At 47.1% G+C, this 20873-nt stretch overlaps 1 protein-coding gene across 9 annotated transcripts in view; it reads right to left on the minus strand.

Moving 5' to 3' along the window:
* LOC135508025 (ral GTPase-activating protein subunit alpha-1-like) overlaps positions 1 to 20873 on the minus strand; it is a 79274-nt gene that overhangs the window by 29256 nt on the left and 29145 nt on the right. For 5 of the 9 annotated variants that reach the window (XM_064927920.1, XM_064927913.1, XM_064927912.1 and 2 more), the window contains exons 12-35: positions 20715 to 20786; positions 20422 to 20570; positions 19991 to 20114; positions 19418 to 19587; positions 19195 to 19262; positions 18877 to 19053; positions 18017 to 18157; positions 15662 to 17140; positions 14021 to 14145; positions 13608 to 13824; positions 13272 to 13454; positions 12924 to 13082; positions 12637 to 12830; positions 12364 to 12462; positions 12018 to 12173; positions 11792 to 11920; positions 10461 to 10586; positions 9699 to 9757; positions 7257 to 7365; positions 5356 to 5466; positions 5152 to 5220; positions 4809 to 4943; positions 2531 to 2714; positions 223 to 1216 (exon numbers count right to left, since the gene is read on the minus strand). In XM_064927920.1, coding sequence (XP_064783992.1) covers positions 223 to 1216; positions 2531 to 2714; positions 4809 to 4943; positions 5152 to 5220; positions 5356 to 5466; positions 7257 to 7365; positions 9699 to 9757; positions 10461 to 10586; positions 11792 to 11920; positions 12018 to 12173; positions 12364 to 12462; positions 12637 to 12830; positions 12924 to 13082; positions 13272 to 13454; positions 13608 to 13824; positions 14021 to 14145; positions 15662 to 17140; positions 18017 to 18157; positions 18877 to 19053; positions 19195 to 19262; positions 19418 to 19587; positions 19991 to 20114; positions 20422 to 20570; positions 20715 to 20786 — 5429 coding nt within the window. The remainder of the gene's footprint in view (positions 1 to 222; positions 1217 to 2530; positions 2715 to 4808; positions 4944 to 5151; positions 5221 to 5355; positions 5467 to 7256; positions 7366 to 9698; positions 9758 to 10460; positions 10587 to 11791; positions 11921 to 12017; positions 12174 to 12363; positions 12463 to 12636; positions 12831 to 12923; positions 13083 to 13271; positions 13455 to 13607; positions 13825 to 14020; positions 14146 to 15661; positions 17141 to 18016; positions 18158 to 18876; positions 19054 to 19194; positions 19263 to 19417; positions 19588 to 19990; positions 20115 to 20421; positions 20571 to 20714; positions 20787 to 20873) is intronic. The other 4 variants (XM_064927918.1, XM_064927919.1, XM_064927917.1 and 1 more) reach the window with 3 other exon arrangements.

A 20873-nucleotide genomic window follows, 5' to 3' on the forward strand; every position in this document is an offset into this window, starting at 1 on the left:
ATAAAAACTTAAATCAACTGTAAACTATGATTTTGGTTGTTCAGTAGGGCACAATGTAGCAAAACTTTTTGAAACGGTATGAAATGGAAACTGAAAATGGGCTTTTCATTTTGGACAAGGTAGTACAGTATCTCCCTTTCACTCAGTTTCAAAAAGTTCTCTCCTGCTTCATGCCCTACTGAACAAGACCCTAGTTTGTGGTGTGGTTGGTCTTTCTTTCACCTCTTCTCCCAGGAGTTCATGCCCAGGATGTTGAGTAGCAGCCTGCAGTAGTAAAAGGCGGACTGGGGCCTGTGGGGCTCCGGCTCTCCCTGCTCCACAGCGCTCATGTTCAGCCCATTCCCCCTGTGCACCGCAAAGTCCCTCTCCTCAGCACACTGCTTCAGGATGGCATTGATCACGTCGTTCTCCTGCTTCTCCGAGATGCAGACAGGGGGCGGGGCTGGGATGTTGAGGGGGGCACCGGCACGCTGCAGACACTCGGGGCTGGAGTAGCCCAGGTACTGCAGCATCTCATCTAGAACGTCATCTTCTTGTAGGGAGTCCCAGGACGGAACCACCTCCCGACACACACGCTTGGCCTGCGGGGCCATCAGCTCCAAGGCACCTTCATCCTCCCCCTCTTCTTCCTCCTCCACAGCCTCCCCCTGCTCTTCCTCTCCCAGCTCATCCTCTTCCAGCACCACAACCACCTCTTCTTCTTCCTCCTCCTCCTCCTCCTCCAGTGCAGCCCCCTCTCTCTCTCCAAGATCCCCTGCTCGGATCTTCTCCCCATCTGTATTCGTTCTCTCTGTAGGTCTTTTACTGTAGAGGTGCAGGGGCTGGTTAGGAGCACCACAGTGAGGCGGGCCGTACAGTACAGCCGAGTCCCACGAGTGTTTGCCGGAGATATCCCTAACAATAACCCTCACACAGGCGCTGGTCGTGGTGAGGCCTGCAGACATCCCACCTCCGGGCACACCGTCCTCAGCCCGGATCTGGAGACAGGACAGGAGGGTGGTACCGTTCAGGACAAAGAACTGTAGGTTGGGCCCGTCGAAGAGCTCTGGGGCCAGGTCAGGGCTCTCGCTGTAGGGGTTGTCCATGTTCTCACAGACATGGCTGGTCAAGGTGGCAGGGCCTCCAGACATGGGGTAGTGGCCAAGGTGGTTGACGAGGTGTGTGATGACTGTCCTGGCTGCGATGGAGATCAGACCATGCTGGATACGGCTCCGCACTACAGGAGAGAGGAAGAATACGGAGATAAAGAGAGGAAGAGCTCCACAATTAGAACAGGGGTATGTATTGGAATCTGTTTGATGTTGACATTTCAAGGCCAGTGTCAATAAACAGAGAAGAGATAGAAAAAGAGAAGTCAGCCAGCCAGTCAATAACATGTAGGTATCAGCTCATCCCAGTGGGACCAGGTATTTGTAGTGTCAGAGTTTATCTCCAACAGAGTGTAGAGGGATGAGGGAGAGGACTCTGTCTGTTGAATCTAGCCAATCAAAGCGCATTTAGGGTATGATGAAGAAATCAAGGTCTGTGTAGTAGAGCACTAGATTCCAGTTAGAACACTAGATACCTCAATGGCGCCAACTGTGTGGCACCATGCAGAGAACAAGCCAATGCCATCACACTCAGTGTGCTAGCAGCCATCCCTTTGCAATAAGCATAATTACAGTCCCACAGAGCTGCACAAACCCTGAGCGAGCCATTACAGGGAAAAAAAGAATGTGCCTATCGACAGAACATGATGATAGGTTTCTCTCCTACAAAATCGAAGGTGCCCTTTCAGGTACAGGTCTCTCTTGCATAAGCTATTTTGATCTCAATGGAGGCAAACCTGTATAAATAAAAAGCTAACATCTTCCCTTCCCTCTCTCCATCCAGCCATCCTCGGGCACACCAAAAGAAAAGGAGTGAAATAAACAAATAAATGGATAGATAGAGGACTGGAGAGAAAGACAGTTAGTTGCTAACAACTTTGGAAGGAAAGCAGCATGCCTCACAAAGTGCTCCAATGATTAGTCATTTTCTACTGATGGAAAAAGCTGCAGGTGCCCAGGTACAGAGGCTCCCTGCTGCTCTGAATCTAACACAGGAGTCAGGACACAGAGGAACCTCGCTGCATTCACATCACATTCAGTCCTTAGCACTGCTACCTTTAATAAGCCAGGCCACACCTAGCACTGATATAGTGGTACCCTCCATTAGACACCATGATGAAGAAGGCTACAGACATAACATGGCTAGGCCAGACCTGAGGCAGAGCAGCCACACTGACTGGACTCAGCGCATCCATTTTCCCTCTCCTCATCAGATAGTTGGTATGATTTCAGTGGGGCGACAAAAATGTCAGGATCGGAATAACGGTAATAACATGGTTATAGTTACTCTGTAGTGTAAAGTGCAACCAAGACATTTCTAAAAAGGGGCTTTTGAATATCCACAAGGTTTTATGGACTGAAACATGAATGAGTAGGATATGTAGAGATGACAATGTGACTGAGAAAAGGAGAAGTAGCAACAGAACAGGTAGTGTTCTTACCCTCAGTGACCGGCTGTAGTTTGGAGGAGCGTTCTGAGTCAGGGGAGTGGAGGGGCTCTGGTTCCTTCAGACTCTCCAGCAGCAGGAAGGGGTCGTAGTCAGGACTGGTCAGGTCTGACAGATTCATGGGGAAATACCTGAGGCTGTTGAAGTTCTGGGCCCCATACACACAGCCATGCAGCACCTGAGAGTAGAGAAGGGAAGAAAGGGAAGATTGGAGAAAGCCCCAAGAAATCAATCAATTAACACTACTGTATTTCACACGACTGTAGTTTTCTATAGAGAGAGAGAGAAAGAAAGAGAGAAAGTAATTAAATTATCTGCCAATCCCGTCACTGTGCGTTTCCATGGAGACAGAGAGGGTGGTAATGGGGAGAGAGAATGCTGTGATTGAGTGCTGACTACCGAGGACTGACTACTGAGCAGTGAGTGAGCCTGGGTGCACTGAGTGCCAGCTGTGGCATGCATTAGGAAGGAGTCCCCCCAGTCTGTATTAAAGATGTAACGAAGCAGTCCTGAACTGTTCCACCATTAATGACCAGAGAAAGACAGACACACTGCCACAGAAAGCCTCTGCTAATAGCTCCATTACTAAAAAAAAAAAAACCTAAAACACAGAGAAATACTACTATGTGGTTTGTGTTCGACACCCCCACTATATGCTGCTGTCAACGTGAAGCAGAGATCCCTGCTAGCATATGTACAAGTAAAATCGAATACGTCGACATTACAGTTGAAGTCGGAAGTTTACATACACTTAGGTTGGAGTCATTAAAACTCGTTTTTCAACCACTCCACAAATTTCTTGTTAACAAACTATAGTTTTGGGAAGTCTGTTACTTTGTGCATGACAATTGTTCTCAGGCAGATTATTTCACTTATAATTCACTGCATCACAATTCCAGTGGGTCAGAAGTTTACATACAAGTTGACTGTGCCTTTGAACAGCTTGGAAAATTCCAGAAAATTATGTCATGGCGTTAGAAGCTTCTGATAGGCTAATTTACTTAATTTGAGTCAATTGGAGGTGCCTATTTGCTTGACATCATGGAAAAATCAAAAGAAAATCAGCCAAGACCTCACAAGTCTGGTTCATCCTTGGCATTTCCAAATGCCTGAAGGTACCACGTTCATCTGTACAAACAATAGTACGCAAGTATAAACACCATGGGACCACGCTGCCGTCATACCGCTCAAGAAGGAGATGCGTTCTGTCTCCTAGAGATGAACGTACTTTGGTACAAAAAGTGCCTTATGAAGATGCTGGAGGAAAACAGGTACAAAAGTATCTATATCCACAGGAAAACGAGTCCTATCGACGTAACCTGAAAGGCCACTCAGCAAGGAAGAAGCCACTGTTCCAAAATCACCATAAAAAAGCCAGACAATGGTTTGCAACTGCACATGTGGACAAAGAGAGAACTTTTTGGAGAAATGTCCTCTGGTCTGATGAAACAAAAATAGAACTGTTTGGCCATAATGACCATCATTATGTTTGGAGGAAAAAAGGGGAGGCTTGCAAGCTGAAAAACACAATCCCAACCGTGAAGCACAGGGATGGCAGCATCATGTTGTGGGGGTGTTTTGCTGCAGGAGGGACTGGTGCATTTCACAAAATAGATGGCATCATGAGAAAGGAAAATTGTGGATATATTGAAGCAATATTTCAAGACATCAATCAGGAAGCTTGGTCACAAATGGGTCTTCCAAATTAACAATGACCCCAATCATACTTCCAAAGTTGAGGCAAAATGGGCTTAAGGACAACAAAGTCAAGGTATTGGAGTGACCATCATAAAATCCCCGACCTCAATCCTATAGAAAATGTGCGGGCAGAACAGAAAAAGCGTGTGCGAGCAAGGAGGCCTACAAACCTGACTCGGTTACACCAGCTCTGTCAGGAGGAATGGGCCAAAATTCATCCAATTTATTGTGGGAAGCTACCCGAAACATTTGACCCAAGTTAAACAATTTAAAGGCAATGCTACCAAATACTAATTGAGTGTATGTAAACTACTGACCCACTGGGAATGTGACAAAATAAATAAAAGCTGAAATAAATCACTCTACTATTATTCTGACATTTCACATTCTTAAAATAAAGTGGTGATCCTAACTGACCTAAGACAGGGAATTTTTACGAGGATTAAATGTCAGGAATTGTGGAAAAACTAAATTTAAATGTATTTAAACTGTATATATTGTCTTGAAGTCAATCAATTCACAATGCTACTTCAGAAATCTCACATAGAAAGTTAAATTTTTGGATTGGGCATACCTTATAGATACAGCTGAGGACAGACTTGTCTGGCTTGTCCTTGTCAGGGCTGAGAGTTTGGACAGGCTGCAGCAGAGTCTTAGGAGGCAGGGCCATCACCCAATCCAGGAGGCACAACAGCAGAGACACCACCAACTAGGGACAGACAGGCCACAACAAATACAGTTTGATTACATCAATAAAGCAGAGAACAAAATACTGGATCATGACAGAAAATGAATTGTGCTTCTGCAAAAAAAAACATGTCAGGCCAGTACTGTAAACAGAAAACTAACAGTAACATTGTATTATTAATAGGTCTCCATTTGACTAGGAGAGTTGTGTATGAGGTGAGGTGACATACCCTCTTATCCAGTTCATGAGGGGAAGATTCTGTGGTGGGGAGCAGGTGAGTTACGGTCGCTATGAGGATCTGAAACAAGAGTTAAAACAACATTGAAAGCAAAAATATACTGTATTGTTTTGTAATTTAAAAAGGATACTCATAAAAGCTCCAGGAATAATTTACATACCTTAACGCATGAATAAAATGGACACGCAATTTTACCTCAACTATTTTCTTTGGAGTGTCTGGGGGGAATTTCTGAAGGTCATCGACATAGTTTATGAGCAAGTGCAGAATGTCGGAGGCCACCAGCGCAACAGTTTTATTTGGAAACTGAAAAACAAAAAACAGACAAAAACACACACTGACTACTCTCAGCAGATGTAGAGTAGTGTAGAGCAGGGATGGGCAACTTGCGGTTCGCAGGCACCGCCCCCCTCCCCCTCGTAGGTCTGCAGATCAATCTCCACCCGCCAAAAACACAAAAAACAACATCTCAACTTACAGTTGAGAGTTAGAATAGTGGCATACACCATGTGCCATTTCAAAATGTGCCTGCATCAGCATTTTTTCGCTTGTTTTGTCAGTAAATGGCAGCCACTTAATAAGCCCTTGTCAGCTAACATTTTGTAGATTGTAGTGAAAATGGTTGAATTAGTGAACGGGGTGCAGCCATTGATTTTGTTAGTCACTCAGATATCATATTAAAAACTGCAAACATTTCTCTCCACCCTATTGGCATAATTTCTAGAATTGCATGAAATTAGTTATAAAATTGCTAAATCTTCTTTCCGCTCAATGGCAAAATGGTAGAATTGCAGCAAACTTGCTATAAAACTGCCTCCCCCAACAACTTGACTTAGGGCCCCCAAAAGTCTAGGGCTCTGACTGCATGTGTGGATATGGATGTGGGTACGCAGACCCACGTGCCACTGCAGCCCCTCATGATGAGTTAGATTTTTCTGTGGCCCCCACCCCCCATCAAAGTTGCCCATCCCTTGTGTAGAACCAAGCTGACAGCAGAAAAACAGCACATTGTGTCAGAGACTGTCTTGATCTGTGATCAGGATTAAGGTGTGGCTGAGCCTAATTCTGCTGACTGGAAAAGGCCCAAACACTCATTGAGAGGGAGGGTGGGGGACTCGACCCTCCTCTCACTGTGAGAGGTGTAGGCTGAAGGGGCTCTGCTATTCCCTCCTCCTCTTTCTGGCACCATCTTAATTGCTTAAAAATCTCCTCCCTTTCATCTTCACCAATTGGAAAAGACCTGATAGGTGAAAAGGTGACAGGCTTTCACCTGGTCAGTTATTTCAGATCAGTGCAATAAAGGAAAGGAGGTGGAGAGGACGGACATTTTAGACAATTGAGCAAGAGCCATTGTGACTGTGTGAGGGGTGTGTGAGAGGCTCGGGAAGACAACCCTCCTCTCCTTCTCATTGTGACCCTGGCTCAGGAAGACTGCAGAGTGCTTCTCCAGACCAGCAGTGCCAATGCCCACACAAAACAATGGGCCGGATCACCAGCCATCCCATTTGATTGGATAACAGTATGGACAGGAGGAGGGAGAGAAGGGGGGCCGTTTGGCAAGCGCCCTCATTTCAGACGATAGAAATATAATAATTCCTTGAGGTCGGTGGAGCATGCATTCTTCACTGGATTAGCCTTCTGTCTGAGGAGAGTGGAGCGCAGTGGAGAAGCCAAACATGTTGACAGTCGGGCCAGATTTAGCTGGGTTAGAGTTGGGTGGTGTGAGTGTGTGGGGGGGCCCAGACCAGACGGTACTGTCAGTAAGCTTCTTCTGGCTACTCAGTGCAGCCCATCGCTCTCTCTCTCCAGGCAGGCTAAAACTAAGTGTGCCAGTAAACACCACACAGACCAGGGCAGGCCACAGGGAGACTGCTGCTGCTGTGCTACTTCTAACCAGGGACTGCAACAGAACACTTCCCATGGCAAGGGATGAAGGCAAGGCAACACATTTCAAAATTCAAGTCACTGTGCATGGCAGATGATGCCAAAAGCACCAAGGTTATGGGTTCAATTCCTGCAGTGATGACATCACAGAACTATTAGTCACTTTAGACAAAAGCGTCTGCTAAGTAAAGTGGCATATTATATATAGCTACCTTCAGAGTGACACAGATGACGTTGAGGGCTTCTTTGATCTGAGTGTGTTGGGTGCCGTGGACCAACTCCTCACACAGCCAGATACCCAGACTGCACAGGGCCACACACCTGACGGGGGCAAACACGACAACTATTCATTTTCTATTGGGCTGTTTTTTTTAACAGACATCTTAGCCCATTATAAATGATGTCACATGTTAAAGTTGGTAAACCATAAACCCACATTAACACATACATACAGTGCATTTGGAAAGTATTCAGACCTCTGCACTTAGTCCACATTTTGTTACGTTACAGTCTTATTCTAAAATTGATGAAATCATTTTTTTCTTCTCAATCTACAGACAATAATGACCTTTTTTAGAAATGTTAGAAAAATGTATATAAAAAAACTGAAATATCACATTTACATAACTATTCAGACCCTTTACTTGGCACAACTGTATTTGGGAAGTTTCTCCCATTCTTCTCCGCAGATCCTCTCAACCTCTGTCAGGTTGGATGGGGATCTTCGCTGCACAGTTATTTTCAGGTGTCTCCAGAGATGTTTGATCGGGTTCAAGTCCGGGCTCTGGCTGGGCCACTCAAGAACATTCAGAGACATGTCGCGAAGCCACTCCTGCGCTGTCTTGGCTGTGTGTTTAGGGTCGTTGTCCTGTTGGAAGGTGAACCTTCGCCCCAGTCTGAGGTCCTGAGTGTTCTGGAGCAGGTTTTCATCAAGGATCTCTCTGTACTTTGCTCCGTTCATCTTTCCCTCGATCCTGACTAGTCTCCCAGTCCCTGCCGCTGAAAACATCCCCACAGCATGATGCTGCCACCACCATGCTTTTACCGTAGGGATGGTGCCAGGTTTCCTCCAGATGTGACGCTTGGCAATCAGTTCAATCTTGGTTTCATCAAACCAAAGAATCTTGTTTCTCATGGTCAGAGTCCTTTTGGCAAACTCCAAGCGGGACATCATGTGCCTTTTACTGAGGTGTGGCTTCCATCTAGACACTCTAACATAAAGGCCTGATTGGTGGAGTGCTGCAGAGATGGTTGTCCTTCTGGAAGGTTCTTACATCACCAAAGAGGAACTCTGGAGCTCTGTCAAAGTGAACATCAGGTTCTTGGTCACCTCCATGACCAAGGTCCTTCTCCCCCGATTTCTCAGTTAGGCCGTGCAGCAAGCTCCAGAAATTGTATTGGTGGTTTCAAACTTCTTCCATTTAAGAATGATGGATGCCACTGTGTTCTTACGGACCTTCAATACTGCAAAAGAAATGTGGTACCCTTCCCCATATCTGTGCCTCCACACAATCCTGTCTCGAAGCTCTACGGACCATTCCTTGGACCTCATGGATTGGTTTTTGATCTGACATGCAATGTCAACTGTGGGACCTTATGTAGACAGGTGTATTTCCAACCAATCGAATATATCATAAGGTGGACTCCTATCAAGTTGTAGAAACATTTCAAGGATGATCAATGGAAACAGGATGCACCTGAGCTCAATTTCAAGTCGCATAGCAAAGGGTCTGAATGCTTACGTAAATAAGGTATCCGTTTATTTTTAATACATTTGCAAACATTTCTAAAAACCTGTTTTCACAGACATTAAGGGGTATTGTGTGTAGATTGATGAGGAAAAACATTAATTTTATCAATTTTAGAATAAGGCTGTAACGTGACAAAATGTGGAAAAGGGGAAGGGGTCTGAATACTTTTCAAATGCAATGTAAACGCTTAATCAACTGGTAATGTCATTGTCAGTCTGACCTTGTATGAGACGAACAGGGACAATATGCTATGTAGACTACAATATAACCAAGGACTGTTTTAAATGTCACCACAGACAAAACAGTGACACCCTCCTCCCCATTCCCTCACGTCCAGCCCCGCAGGTCTCTCAGTATTTAGCTGTCTAACACCGTGGCACGGACACCCAAACTAGCACCTCTTCCACCGAGGGGGCCTGGTCCTGCAGAAGACAGAGACTATCCACCAAATAGAACCCTATTCCATATAAAGTGTCAAAAGTAGTGCACCATATAGAGAATAGGGTTCCATTTGGGACACAGAGGCGGCAAGGGAAGTACACTACTCCTCACTCCCCCATAAGCCTACAGTCAGTGGATTACTTGAGATGACACTTGGCTTAATCTGTCTGTCTGGCTAGGTTATAGTATGGATGACCAGACAAATCTGACAGCATTGATTATTTCCCCCTCCAAAACCCCAGCTCTCATGGCCTATTGTCTGCCACAACCATTATCACCATTATTATTACATTAATCTACTGGGCAGATGTCTTCCTCAGGTCAGAGAGACAAAGACTGCTTTACTGTCATATGCTAGTAATCTACCTCACAACTGTCTATGTATGTTTTCGTATAATCTATGTCAGTGATGTAAATGTTGATTGTCGTTTAATTCAAGAGCTCGAGACGTGAGAAAAATACCTGGCTGGGGCTGAAGGCTCATCTCTTGCTGAACTCAGGATGTGTTTGATGATGTGTTCCTAAAACAGAGAACAGAGTCAATCAATCGACAGATGAATGTACGAATCAGACGGTTTTATTCCCCGGGCTCCAGCGAAATCTGTAGGTCTGCTGAAAACACAGATGCACACACATACAAAACAGACTCCCTATTGGCTGAATTAACCAGTGCTTTGTCATTCATAGCCAGACCCAGGCTATCAGATGCCATCGTGTGAAATTCTCTGTCCAAATATGAAACGCTCTCATGCATGGAATTAGCTCTTTAAACAGCAATCAACCAAAAGCGGCCCAATAACAACAAGGTCCTGTGAATGGGCGCCTGTGGCATAGCTAATCACCCATTAGAGAGTTAGCTAGGCTGGCGTTGATGCTCCCTCAGCACCAGAGGGATAAAAAAAAAAAAAGGTAATTAGGTTTAATGTGTGTTTGATACAACATCAAACAGTATGTGGGTTAGGTGGTCTAACGGTTACTGGTGATTAGTGATGCCACCTCCAGGTCATTAATGCCCCTGTCAGTATTGGTAATAAACTCAACGCCCACTGCCCTTTGACAAACTCTGTCCCTCTCCAATCTTTTCAACATACCCCTCTCTCTGACCATCTTGTAAAACAGTAAAAAATGACCACTTCTCTGGAACCGGTTACTACAGGTTGAAGCAATAGAGTAAAGCAGGTTGAAGACAAGAGTTAAGCAACCACCCCACATGAGGACAGTTACCTTGACGTCTCTGAACTTGGTCATGACCACGTCAGCGGTGGTGGGGTGCAGGGCGGGCAGCTCCTCATACAGGTTAGGGAAACACACCAGAGAACCCAGCAGGATCTGAGCCTCCACCCGCGGGGCCTGACAGACGGACAAGACGGGGTGTCAACTCACATCCACAGTTTAAATCCATATCACAACACTATCCTTTGCAATCCAGTCATGGGCAAACGGAAGATGACGGCGTTGAAACAGACTATTGAACTGTACTGTGGGTCAGTGTAGCGTGGTGCATTCAGAAGTGTGTCAAGATCACTTTCACAGTCAAAAAGCAAGCCGAGATCTACCACTCAGATTGATATATTTTTTCATATATACTTAAAAGAAATGTAACATGAACCTAATAGAAACAGTTCTGTAGGAATGAGGCTTGGGCAGTAGGCCAAATAGATTATCACAGCATATTGGCTATACGCCTGGCCTGACAATATTGTTATTCTCAAACCATATTATATTTAAAAACTAGAGCTTCGATAACAAAATAGAATTCCCATTTGGATCTCATCACAAGCCTATGTCAATCTACTATCACCAATCTACCATGCTGAAGCCTGCCTACGGTTGCCTATGCACTTGAATGAGAAGCGCGCTTCAATTACCAAAAATTGCTCTACTTAATTGTGGCCATGAAAACTGTTTTTAACACGCGATTGCCTTTAGAATTGTCGCGCAATGATTGGGCTTATAAAAGTATGTTTCACTTCACAATAACAGCACATACAAGTTGACCGAGGCAGCTCTAGGAGGGCAGAAGTTTTACAAACTAACTTGTTGGAAAGGTGGCATCCCATGACGGTGCCACGTTGAAAATCACCGCGCTCTTCAGTAAGGCCATTCTACTGCCAATGTTTGTCTACGGAGATTGCATGGCTGTGCGCTTGATTTTATACACCTGTCAGCAAGAGGTGGCTGAAATAGCCGAATCCACTCATTTGAAGGGCTGCCCACATACTTTTGTATAAATAGTGTACTACATAGCCTACTCCGGCTGTAAATTGGTGCCATTAACTCAAAATTGAGATGTGATAAATTATATATTCACAGACAGCTGTAACTCCCCTCTCTGTCAGAATGTCACAATAATAATGTTTTGTATTTTTATTGTGAACCAAAAACTAAAGTGACCAGCTAAAACAATTCATTGGCGCCCAAGCTAAGACTTAAAAATTGGTGTCACACTGCCAAGTCAAAGAGTCCCAAATGAGTATGTTTTGGTGACAGTTTTGAGCCCTGATAATTTGTGTGTATATGGAATCAGAGAGGGTGAATAGTGGTGATGTTCTCACGTTGAGCGAAGAGCAGGCTGTGACTCTGCTGGCTGCGATGATAAAGTCCAGGATGAGCATGGTGGCCCCGGGAAGGCCGACGCAGAAGAACCGAGGAGAACAGTGCTTAATGATGGTATTCACTATGTCCTGAGAAACACAGAGAGTGAGAGTGTTACAGAGAGAGAGGGAGACCAATATTCACCATGACGTGAGGAGATTGGCAGATTGCCACACACAAACACACCTGGTCGACATGCATGAGGCCACAGTGCATGATGTTGTAGAAGTGTGTGAGGAAGTCAGAGTTGGGCGATACGTCCTGCCTCCTCTTCATGATCTTACAGATGAGCTTGTAGGCGTGCAGCTTCCCCTGTTTGTACCTCTCAGTCAGCATGGTCGCCTGTACAGTGAACAACAAACAGTCACAGATTCAAGAGTAGAAGTATAACTTTGTCCACTTTTACATCAGGGTCAGGGTCATTCGCTTGCATCTGCGCATTTATTTCCCTGAAATTCAGAGGATAACGTGTGAATAAGTGAAGTGACTTTTCCAGAACGGATTATATAAGGGAACGGTGAGAGGTACGAACTTTGAAGAGCCAGGGGGTGAGGATCCGAAGGGGAGGGATGAGGACCGGGGGAGGAGGAGACGACTGGTTGTCCAGAGAGATCCCCAGATTATCTCTGATCTGATGCGAGAGAGAGAGAGAGACACAATGAATGAGAGGCGGAGAGAGGGGTGAGAGAGAGAGTGAGTGAATGTCATGAGTGAGTGTCGTGTGAACCAGTCTGATGTGTGACGCGATCTAAGGGCCTGTCAATGTATGGAGTACACAGTCGGATTGGCTCCCATGATTCCCTACCTTGGCCAGGTTCTGCCACAGCTCACAGAGGTAGTCAAAGACCTGCGCGTGGATCTCTGGGTCCTTAATGGTGTTCACATCTCCCAGAATGCCTAGCATTCTCCGCCACATCACCGTGGCAACGTCAGCGTGCCAACCGGTCAGCGAGCCACCAGCCATCACACTGGAGTCCTCTGTGGGAAACTCACTGGTTTCTGAGAGGATAGAAGAGGGATGGCACTTTTAGTATCCAAAAAGGCTGACTGTGTTGTGCGTTAGGTGATGAGAGCAGTGTGTATGTGTATTACCCAGGTCATCTGGAGTCTGTACTACAGAGTGATGTAGTTTCTCCTCCAGCTGCAGGTCCTTGTGCTGCAGAGCTACATGTTCAGCGGTCAGTGTGGCTGGGGACGGGGTCTGAGAGCGGGAACCCCCCAGGGAATGCATCGGGGACGCACTCTCTGAACCTGGAGGGAGTCGCAAACAAAGGAATGTAATTAATTAGGTAGTAATAATAGTTGATTGGATTTAATCCATATTTTTCCAGATGATTCAGTGATTTTGTTAAGTAGGAAAGTCACTAAGATGTAGAAAAGGATGAGAGATGTGGACATTGAAAGGTGATGTATTCTGATTTGTTGATCTGCAGCTCTGACCTGTGATGGTGACGGTATCTGCAGACAGGCCAAGCTGGCTCAGACTACTGGTCTCTGAGTCAATGTGCAGGGTGGTGAGGCTGGACAGCTCCTGTTCCTCTGCAGTCTGGGGTACTCCTCCCAGGCTAGTGTTATCCTGGTCCAACGACCCCGCACCAACGCCATCTGGACCAAAGCTGAAATCTAACAGCGCCACAACGGTCAGAGAAAGTAGTCCTCCTCCAGCATGTCAAGAGCAACAATCCACTAACACACTCCACTGCTATGTTACTTAGTTACACCACCATGTTTTTTTACATTGTGAGCGAGCAGCAGCCGTGGTGATGTCAGACTTACTTTCAAACTTGCAGTTGGCATACTGGAAGGCGTTAAATGAGTCCGATTGGCTGTCGGAGCTGATTAAGTCGCTGCTGCTGCCACTGGCGGGGGAGGTCCACTCTGAGGGCACGCCGGGGTCTTCCACGGGTCGTGTGGAGTTTTGACGGTTCAGGAGTTCTGGCAGGTCCTTAGGGATCTCCAGACTACCGGGGCTGCTGCCACGCCTGGTCATACCCTGCAAAGAGAGGTAGATAGGACATGTGAGTGAGAGAAAGGGGTAGAGAGAAGATAGTACTCTGATGTTAGGAATAAAGTTAACACTCAGGGAGCATGAGCTGAGGACATTCACTTACTCACTCAGCTGATAAACTAAGTGTGCGTGTGAGAGCATGAGATAAATAGAGAAAATAGAGAATAGAACGGCGACTTACAGAGGTGCCTCCCGACCGCAGACGCTCTTGGATAAACTCGTCCATCAGGTCGCCAAAGTTTTGGCTGCTGTTGCCTGCGTCACTGGACACAGGCCGCATCTTCTGACAAGTTTCCTCTTTGTTGGCTGTGTTCAGGCAGAGAGCAAAGGACATGCACGTCACCCCACCGTTCTAGATACTGACACACACAGCACGACAAATACTAGCATCTTCACCTCACTAGCATACAGATCAACACAATAGCATCGGGGAAAAAATCCCATAGGCTGTGGAGAATGTTAAGTTCAGAAATGTGTGCCTGTGTAAAAGTATCAGTCCATACAGTAAGGTGACGGTGGTGTTGTATGTGATGTTATATAGAGAATAAGAATTAAGGTAACTGATGCACAAAGCTCAACAGAACAACCTTAAAGAAAAGCCAACCAACACAACAGGGTACAACCAGTGAAGCAATGCAGGAGTTACTCACATGCATTCCCAGAGAGAGAGGCCATGAGTACAGCACACCACAGAACAGAGATTAGTCAAGCTACGTTAACTCAACTGTGGTTAGGTGAGAGGGTAGCCAGTGTGTTAACTGGGTAGCCAAGAGGTACTGAAAGATGAGGCAGCATACACAAAAAAAGGCCATGACACATTATTAAAACAGAGTGGTAGTGGTTATTATATGTACTTTTTCTCTCCGATGGGCTGGATTGTCAGAGAGAAGCAGAGAGCAAAGAGTTTGTCCCCATCACGCCCTGAGACTTTCTCTGGTTAGTCTGAGCTTCCACATTGGTTTTAAGTTATAGTGACCTGCCATGTAAAAAAAAAAAAAAGTCTACTGCCCTAAGAAGACACTAAATCTTTGCATTAACTGTTAAAATAGTATCAGTAAAACCAAGGGGAAGAAAAAAGAAGAGACATGGGACTTTGCAGTAGTGTGTCATTGAGGTGACTCAAGAGGACCCAGCCTAAAGCTTTCCTGCCAGTTGGTGGTGCTGAAATCCTATTCTCCATCAGAAGGGCTATACTGCCTCCACCTGGTTGGAGGTATAATGACATGTCAGAGCATCAGTGCAGACGAGAGGACAGACACATTTCCCAGGCTAATGTTCCTGTATAAATGAAAGCAATGGACTTCAGAGGACATTATAATGCTACACTGTGTGTGTTATATGTCAATGTATTATTGTAAATTAGTTAGCCTGTTTTGGCCTGATGAGATTGTAGAATTGTGTGTGTGTGTGCGCAGTGAATGTGTTGTGCTGTATGGTGTTGTGTGATCGGAGGAGGCTGAGGGGGACGTGTGAGGCCGCATGCAGCATCCAGGGAGGGAAGGGGAGGGGCAGCAGAGATTTAGTCCCAGAAGCTGGAGGAGGAAGAAGAGGAGGAGGAGGGGGGAGCCGTCCCAGGAGGAGAGGAAGGGGGGCCTTCGGCCGGGCTTTGGTTCTTTTTTTGGATTGTGTCAGCTACAGTACTTTAAAACAGGAAACACAAAAAAAAGCTTCAATTCAATCCACATTCAGCAAAAAACTGTTAATTAAAAACGGAAAAGATGGAGGAGATAGAACGGTGGTGCTTTGTGTTTTTGTTTTGTCGTTTTGTTTTCCATGTTGTGGTAGTGCCTTGGAGCACAGCAACGCAACTGAAGTCTCTCACCTGGTGCTTTTCTTCCAAAATAGCCCAATACATGAGTGTACAGGTCCCTCAGGGGCGCCTCTGTGGCCCCGCCGGGGGCTTTGCTGTGCCGCTGGGGAGACGCTGAGCCGGAGGCGTGGGCCTTGGGCTTGGAGAGAGCATGGACCACAGATTTATACACACCGCCCAACAGAGCCCCCTGCTGCTGCCGAGAGGGACTGATCCCCGATTCCGCATCCTGGGATCTGGACCGGGTCCCACGGGGCCGAAGGGCAGAGCGCCCAAGACGGACACGCCCTTGCCCTGTCGCATGACCCACCACTCCACTGGCCTCCCCATCACGCTGCTCCCCATTTCCGCTCACCCCCTCCCCTCCTGACCTCTCTTTACCCTTTGACCCACCCACTCCTGCCCCACCAGACCCCCCCACTCCTACAGAGTGGCTGCTGAAGTGGCTGAGGCGGCGCAGCCTGGTCCTCCAGTGGGCCTCCTTGGAATCTAGAGGGTTGTGGAACTGGACAGACTCTGTGGAGGGCCGGAAACTGACGTGCACCCCTCCCCCGTGGTGCTTTTTGAGCCTGCCCCGGACCAACCTGGGCTTGAGGGCATGGTGGAGAGAATGGGACTGCTGCCGGGGCTGAGGGGCTTGTATGCCTGAACCTCCTGTCTCGTTATTATACTCACACTCTGTGGCATCCTGCCTGACCAAGTGGGGCTCCCCCCTATTCTCTGTGCCCTGAGGAGTTACCTGCTGATCTAGACTAGAGCACCCCCTGCTGGCCAGCTCCCAGTCATCACTCTGCTCCAGACACTCATAAATGCTCCTATCAGGAGGCTGCTGCTCTGCCTCTGCACTGTCCTCCTCTGCTGAGTCCAAGCTGCTCTGCTGCCTTACCTGGACCTGTCTCCTGACCTGCTGTGACCCTGACTGTACCGTCACAGCGCTACCTTCCACAGCCTCACTAGGGCCACCCCCCCCACCCCCTCCACCTCCCTCCTCCAGGCTTCTTTGCATCAGATACTCCCTGAGAGAGCTAAGCAGGTCCTCCTCACCCTCAGTCTCCCCCTCCTCCTCTCTCTCGGAGGACTGGGTGAGGGTGGAGGAGAAGGAGGTTCCACCACAAGTCCAGTCAGGGGCAAGGGGGCGGGGGCCTATCATCTGCCACAGGTGGTCATAGATGCTATCCCCCACCTCCAGAGAGGCCACGCTGCTACCTAGGGTAGTGGGGGGTTTGGGGGGGTGCAGGACCTGGTGGTGGGGAACAGAGACAGCAGTGGTGGGGTGAGGGGGGGGACTGTCAGGGACAGGAAGTGCACCTTTGACCCTCTCGGCGATGAAGGGCTCCATGATGTCGGAGGCGCTGCTGCTGCGGGGGAGTGTGGACCCCTGGGGGTCCAGGTCGCAAGACGCCGAAAACAACTCCGAGGCCGGGGTATCCTCGCTCTGGGAGCAGTGGCGGATCCTGGGGGTCCGAGATGCCATCGGGGGATCGTCCATGTCTGGGGGGGACACAGAGCACAGCTCACTGGAGATGGGTCCTACTAACTCTACATGCAGGAAATACAGCGATGGGAATGGAAACAGTAACATACACAACAATGTGGTCCAGCGATATGATCTTATATAGTTTGCAGACATGTCCATATGCAGCTTCTGTGGGCATCAAATCAAATCAATTGCATGTCTATAATTGCCTATACATCTAATATATGTGTATAGGATTAGAGGATCAGGTGGTAGAAGGTAGGTGAGCTTGTATCAATGGTTTATTCTAACCCAATATCGCTGGAACCAGGAGCACCAAACGTGTTATGTATGCATGTTCACGGATACAAAAACAATGGTACACAAAACATGGCAAAAACAGCATTCCTTTTCATGGTTAATAAATGAATATTTCAGTTGCATCAAATAATATCCATATCAAAAGACAAAACATCTGCCACAGAGGAAAAAGGCTCATTAGAATACATCAATAATAGCAAATGAGAATTCATCAAAAAAAATCGGCTCTGGGTTGACAATATCTGTCATTTGGAGCAGATGTCATCAAAACCATACAATGATAGGGAATAGGGAGGCACACCAAACCACATGCAGGACAAACACTTAAAAAACACAACTTAAAAAACACCCCCAGAGTCTTGGCCTGAGAGAAATATCCTTTCAGTTGTTTATGAAATGGTGTGGCAGCAAACAAGAGCCCCCCCCCCCCTCAAGACGAGCAGGCTGTGTGGAGTCGCAAGCATAGAAAACATTGCATACACACATATGCAAAGACAGAAAAGAAGTACACACAGATAGTGAGTGAAGAAGTGAAGTTGGTGGAGATACAGATAGAGACACAGGTACAGGCGTAGAGTATTGGGCTCTACCTGCCAGCTTGTCAGCTAGGGGAGTGAGGACAGAGTCAGGCAGGAGAGGGTGGTGGTGATGGACGAGGACAGGGGCACTTTTAGCGCTGCGGATAAAGGCTTGGGACAGGAGGCTGTCGCCCGTAGAGCAGCTACGCAGGGCTGAGGGACGGATGGCCGCCAAAGAGAGGAAAGAGAAGGGAGGAGAGGAAGGAGAGAAAGGAGGAGGTGAAAGAACGGAGGGAGGAGAGGTGAAAGAACGGAGGGGAAGGAAGAGAATAAAAGAATGGTAGGGGTCATCAAATAGAGGGACAGAGGAAATGGATAGAAAAGGGGGAGTTTAGAAACAAGGGGAAGTTAAAAAGGGGGAAAGGAGGAAGGAGAGAAGGTGAGAAAGTGAGGGGAAAAAGTGAAGACGGTGACAGCAAGGTAGAGAGCAGTGACCTTCAGAGAGAGGAGGACAAGGAAGAGGCAAAGGTGACAAGCTGCTGTGTGGAGGCAGGTGTCTGTCTGTCTGTGTGGTTGTCTGTCTGCTTGTCTGTCTCTCAGGAGCCAGGTCACAGAGCCCTCCGTAAGCCAACGCAATCGTCCTGCTCAGTTTAACGATTCTTCACTGGAGGACGCCAAAACAGTACCGATTTCCCATTTCAATGATTATGTATAAAGGTCTAAAATAGGAATAACTTGCCTTTGTCAATTTGACGACAGTTAAATGGCAACATTGATCATCACACCAAAACCTTACAATGTACCATGTATAGATCTACTGGAACCATTACATACAGCATTTTAAACATAAACACCTTGACACGAGGTTAAGACAACCAACCCTCCAGTATATAGACATGTAGTATGATAAATATGTTGGCTGTGACACTAACCCCCAGTCTTCTGGCGTATGGTGTTCCTGGCCTTCTCCATGCCCGGAGAGCCAGCGGTGGTGGCACTGCGCTGCCTCATGGCTGCTGCCTGGCCGCTCCCACTCCCAGGCTGGTCCCTGCTCCAGCCCTTAGAGAACGAACGGTCCACAGCCATTTTCTGGCCCTCGTGAGCTCCCCCTAGTGACCAACACAGAGAAGGGAAAGATCGGGTACAGGTTGGTTCGTCTCTGTGGAGTTAAATAGAAAGGGAAAGAGAGGGAGAGCGAGAGAGAGTGGAAGCAGTGTGTCTCAGAGTGTAAAGCAGTGATAGAGTTGTACCTTTCCCTTTGTGTTTCTTCTGTTTCTGTTCGCTCAGCTTGTCCAGCGGCAGCTCGTTGAGGTCCAGACTACAACATTTAAAAGGGGCCAGCACTCACTTAGATTCGGTTACAATTTCAACCTCTATTTTAATATTATTTTATTTTCAACATGTCTTAACAAAACCCTTTGGGTTTTGCCTTCCTCAGTGGGTGTGTGCGAGCACACGTTCTCTTCTGTTTACCTATACAGGTTGCGGGCTAGAACCTTGGTGAGTGTCTCCATGGTGAGGGACCACTCTGTGACCAGCTCCTCCCAGCAGGTGAGCGAGGACAGCACGGCCAGCAGGTCGTCCCACAGCTCCCTGGAGATGTACACGTTCAGGTTCCCCTTGATCCACGCCACTATCAGGGTCTACCAGAGGAAGAGGCAGAAAGACTAGCATGAAAAGGAGAAACGTCCTTTACAAACTTCCCTTTGTTAGGTTTCATGCGGAGGAAGTTTGTGGAGGTACCATGGCTCTTTCTCAAGTCTTTGCTCGATTCCTTGTGTCCTCCTCTTCCGTCATTTCCCAAATTATTTTCAAATTGTCAGTGGGAAGCAAGGAGAGGATTCAAGGAATCAAGAGAAGACCATTGAGAAAGCACCCTCATGTGGTTAGTCACAGTATGTGTCCCAAATGGTTCCGTCTTCCCAATATGGTGCACTAGTTTTGACATCAGCCCCATGGGCACTGGTGAAAAGTAGTGCACTATATAGGGAATACGGTGTCATTTAGGGCACAGCCAATGTATGTTGTGAGTGCTACGCTGGATACCTGAAAGACTGCTCCGGCCAGTCTCCCTGAGAGGGTCATGTTCTTCTTGCCGTGGGGCATGATTGAGGGAGGTCTCTTCATCACACATTCGGTTACCCTCAGCAGGACCAGCAGGATCTGCTCCCTGCACAGACAAATAGTCAGACGCACAGACAAGCAGATGCACCACAAGTTGTCGCATAAGGATATGTTGCACAAAAAGTAGAAAGGCCCTACCTCTCCACATTGGCCCTAACCCTTCTATAGGTATAAGGAAAAACATTTAAGCTCCCCCACTACACTGCTTAAACCTATCCAGACCCCTCAGATCAGCAAACATTGAAGAGTTAAGGATAATGGGAGTTGTGGGGAACAAATTGGGTCTGGCCGTAAATGTATGCTATGCTTCCTCATTAAAACCCATGGGCTGCTCAGTTAGTGTTGTGCTATACCATGTCTTCTGGTCCATGGTTTCATGCATGACCAGGCTGCGGTAGATGTTAAGGACTCTCTTGCACATGTCAACATGTTCCTCTAGCAGCATCTTCATCTCGTTGGCTGGTTCCAGCAGAAACACATTGGCCGAGTTGGTGACAAACACCTGGGGTGGAAGAGAGAGGGAGATGACGGTGTTGAAGGCAGGCATGGAACTGGACAGTACCGGAGGGAAGTTAGTGATCGTTACATAATTACTTAATATGGTTGCCTATTGTGCATAATGTGTGAGTTGGCCAATAGAACATACCTGAAGAGTGGGCTGAACACCTGCATGCACACTGTACTCCAGCAGCTCTTTCTCAGACACTTTATTCACCCTCTGAGAGGACACAGAAAGAAGCGCAAATACAAAACACATGTTAGACTGAGAAACCATGAAGACATGATGTAGCCTGTCTCCTTTGTC

This window comes from Oncorhynchus masou, chromosome 21, assembly GCF_036934945.1.
Source record: "Oncorhynchus masou masou isolate Uvic2021 chromosome 21, UVic_Omas_1.1, whole genome shotgun sequence".
Classification (NCBI taxonomy): domain Eukaryota; kingdom Metazoa; phylum Chordata; class Actinopteri; order Salmoniformes; family Salmonidae; genus Oncorhynchus; species Oncorhynchus masou.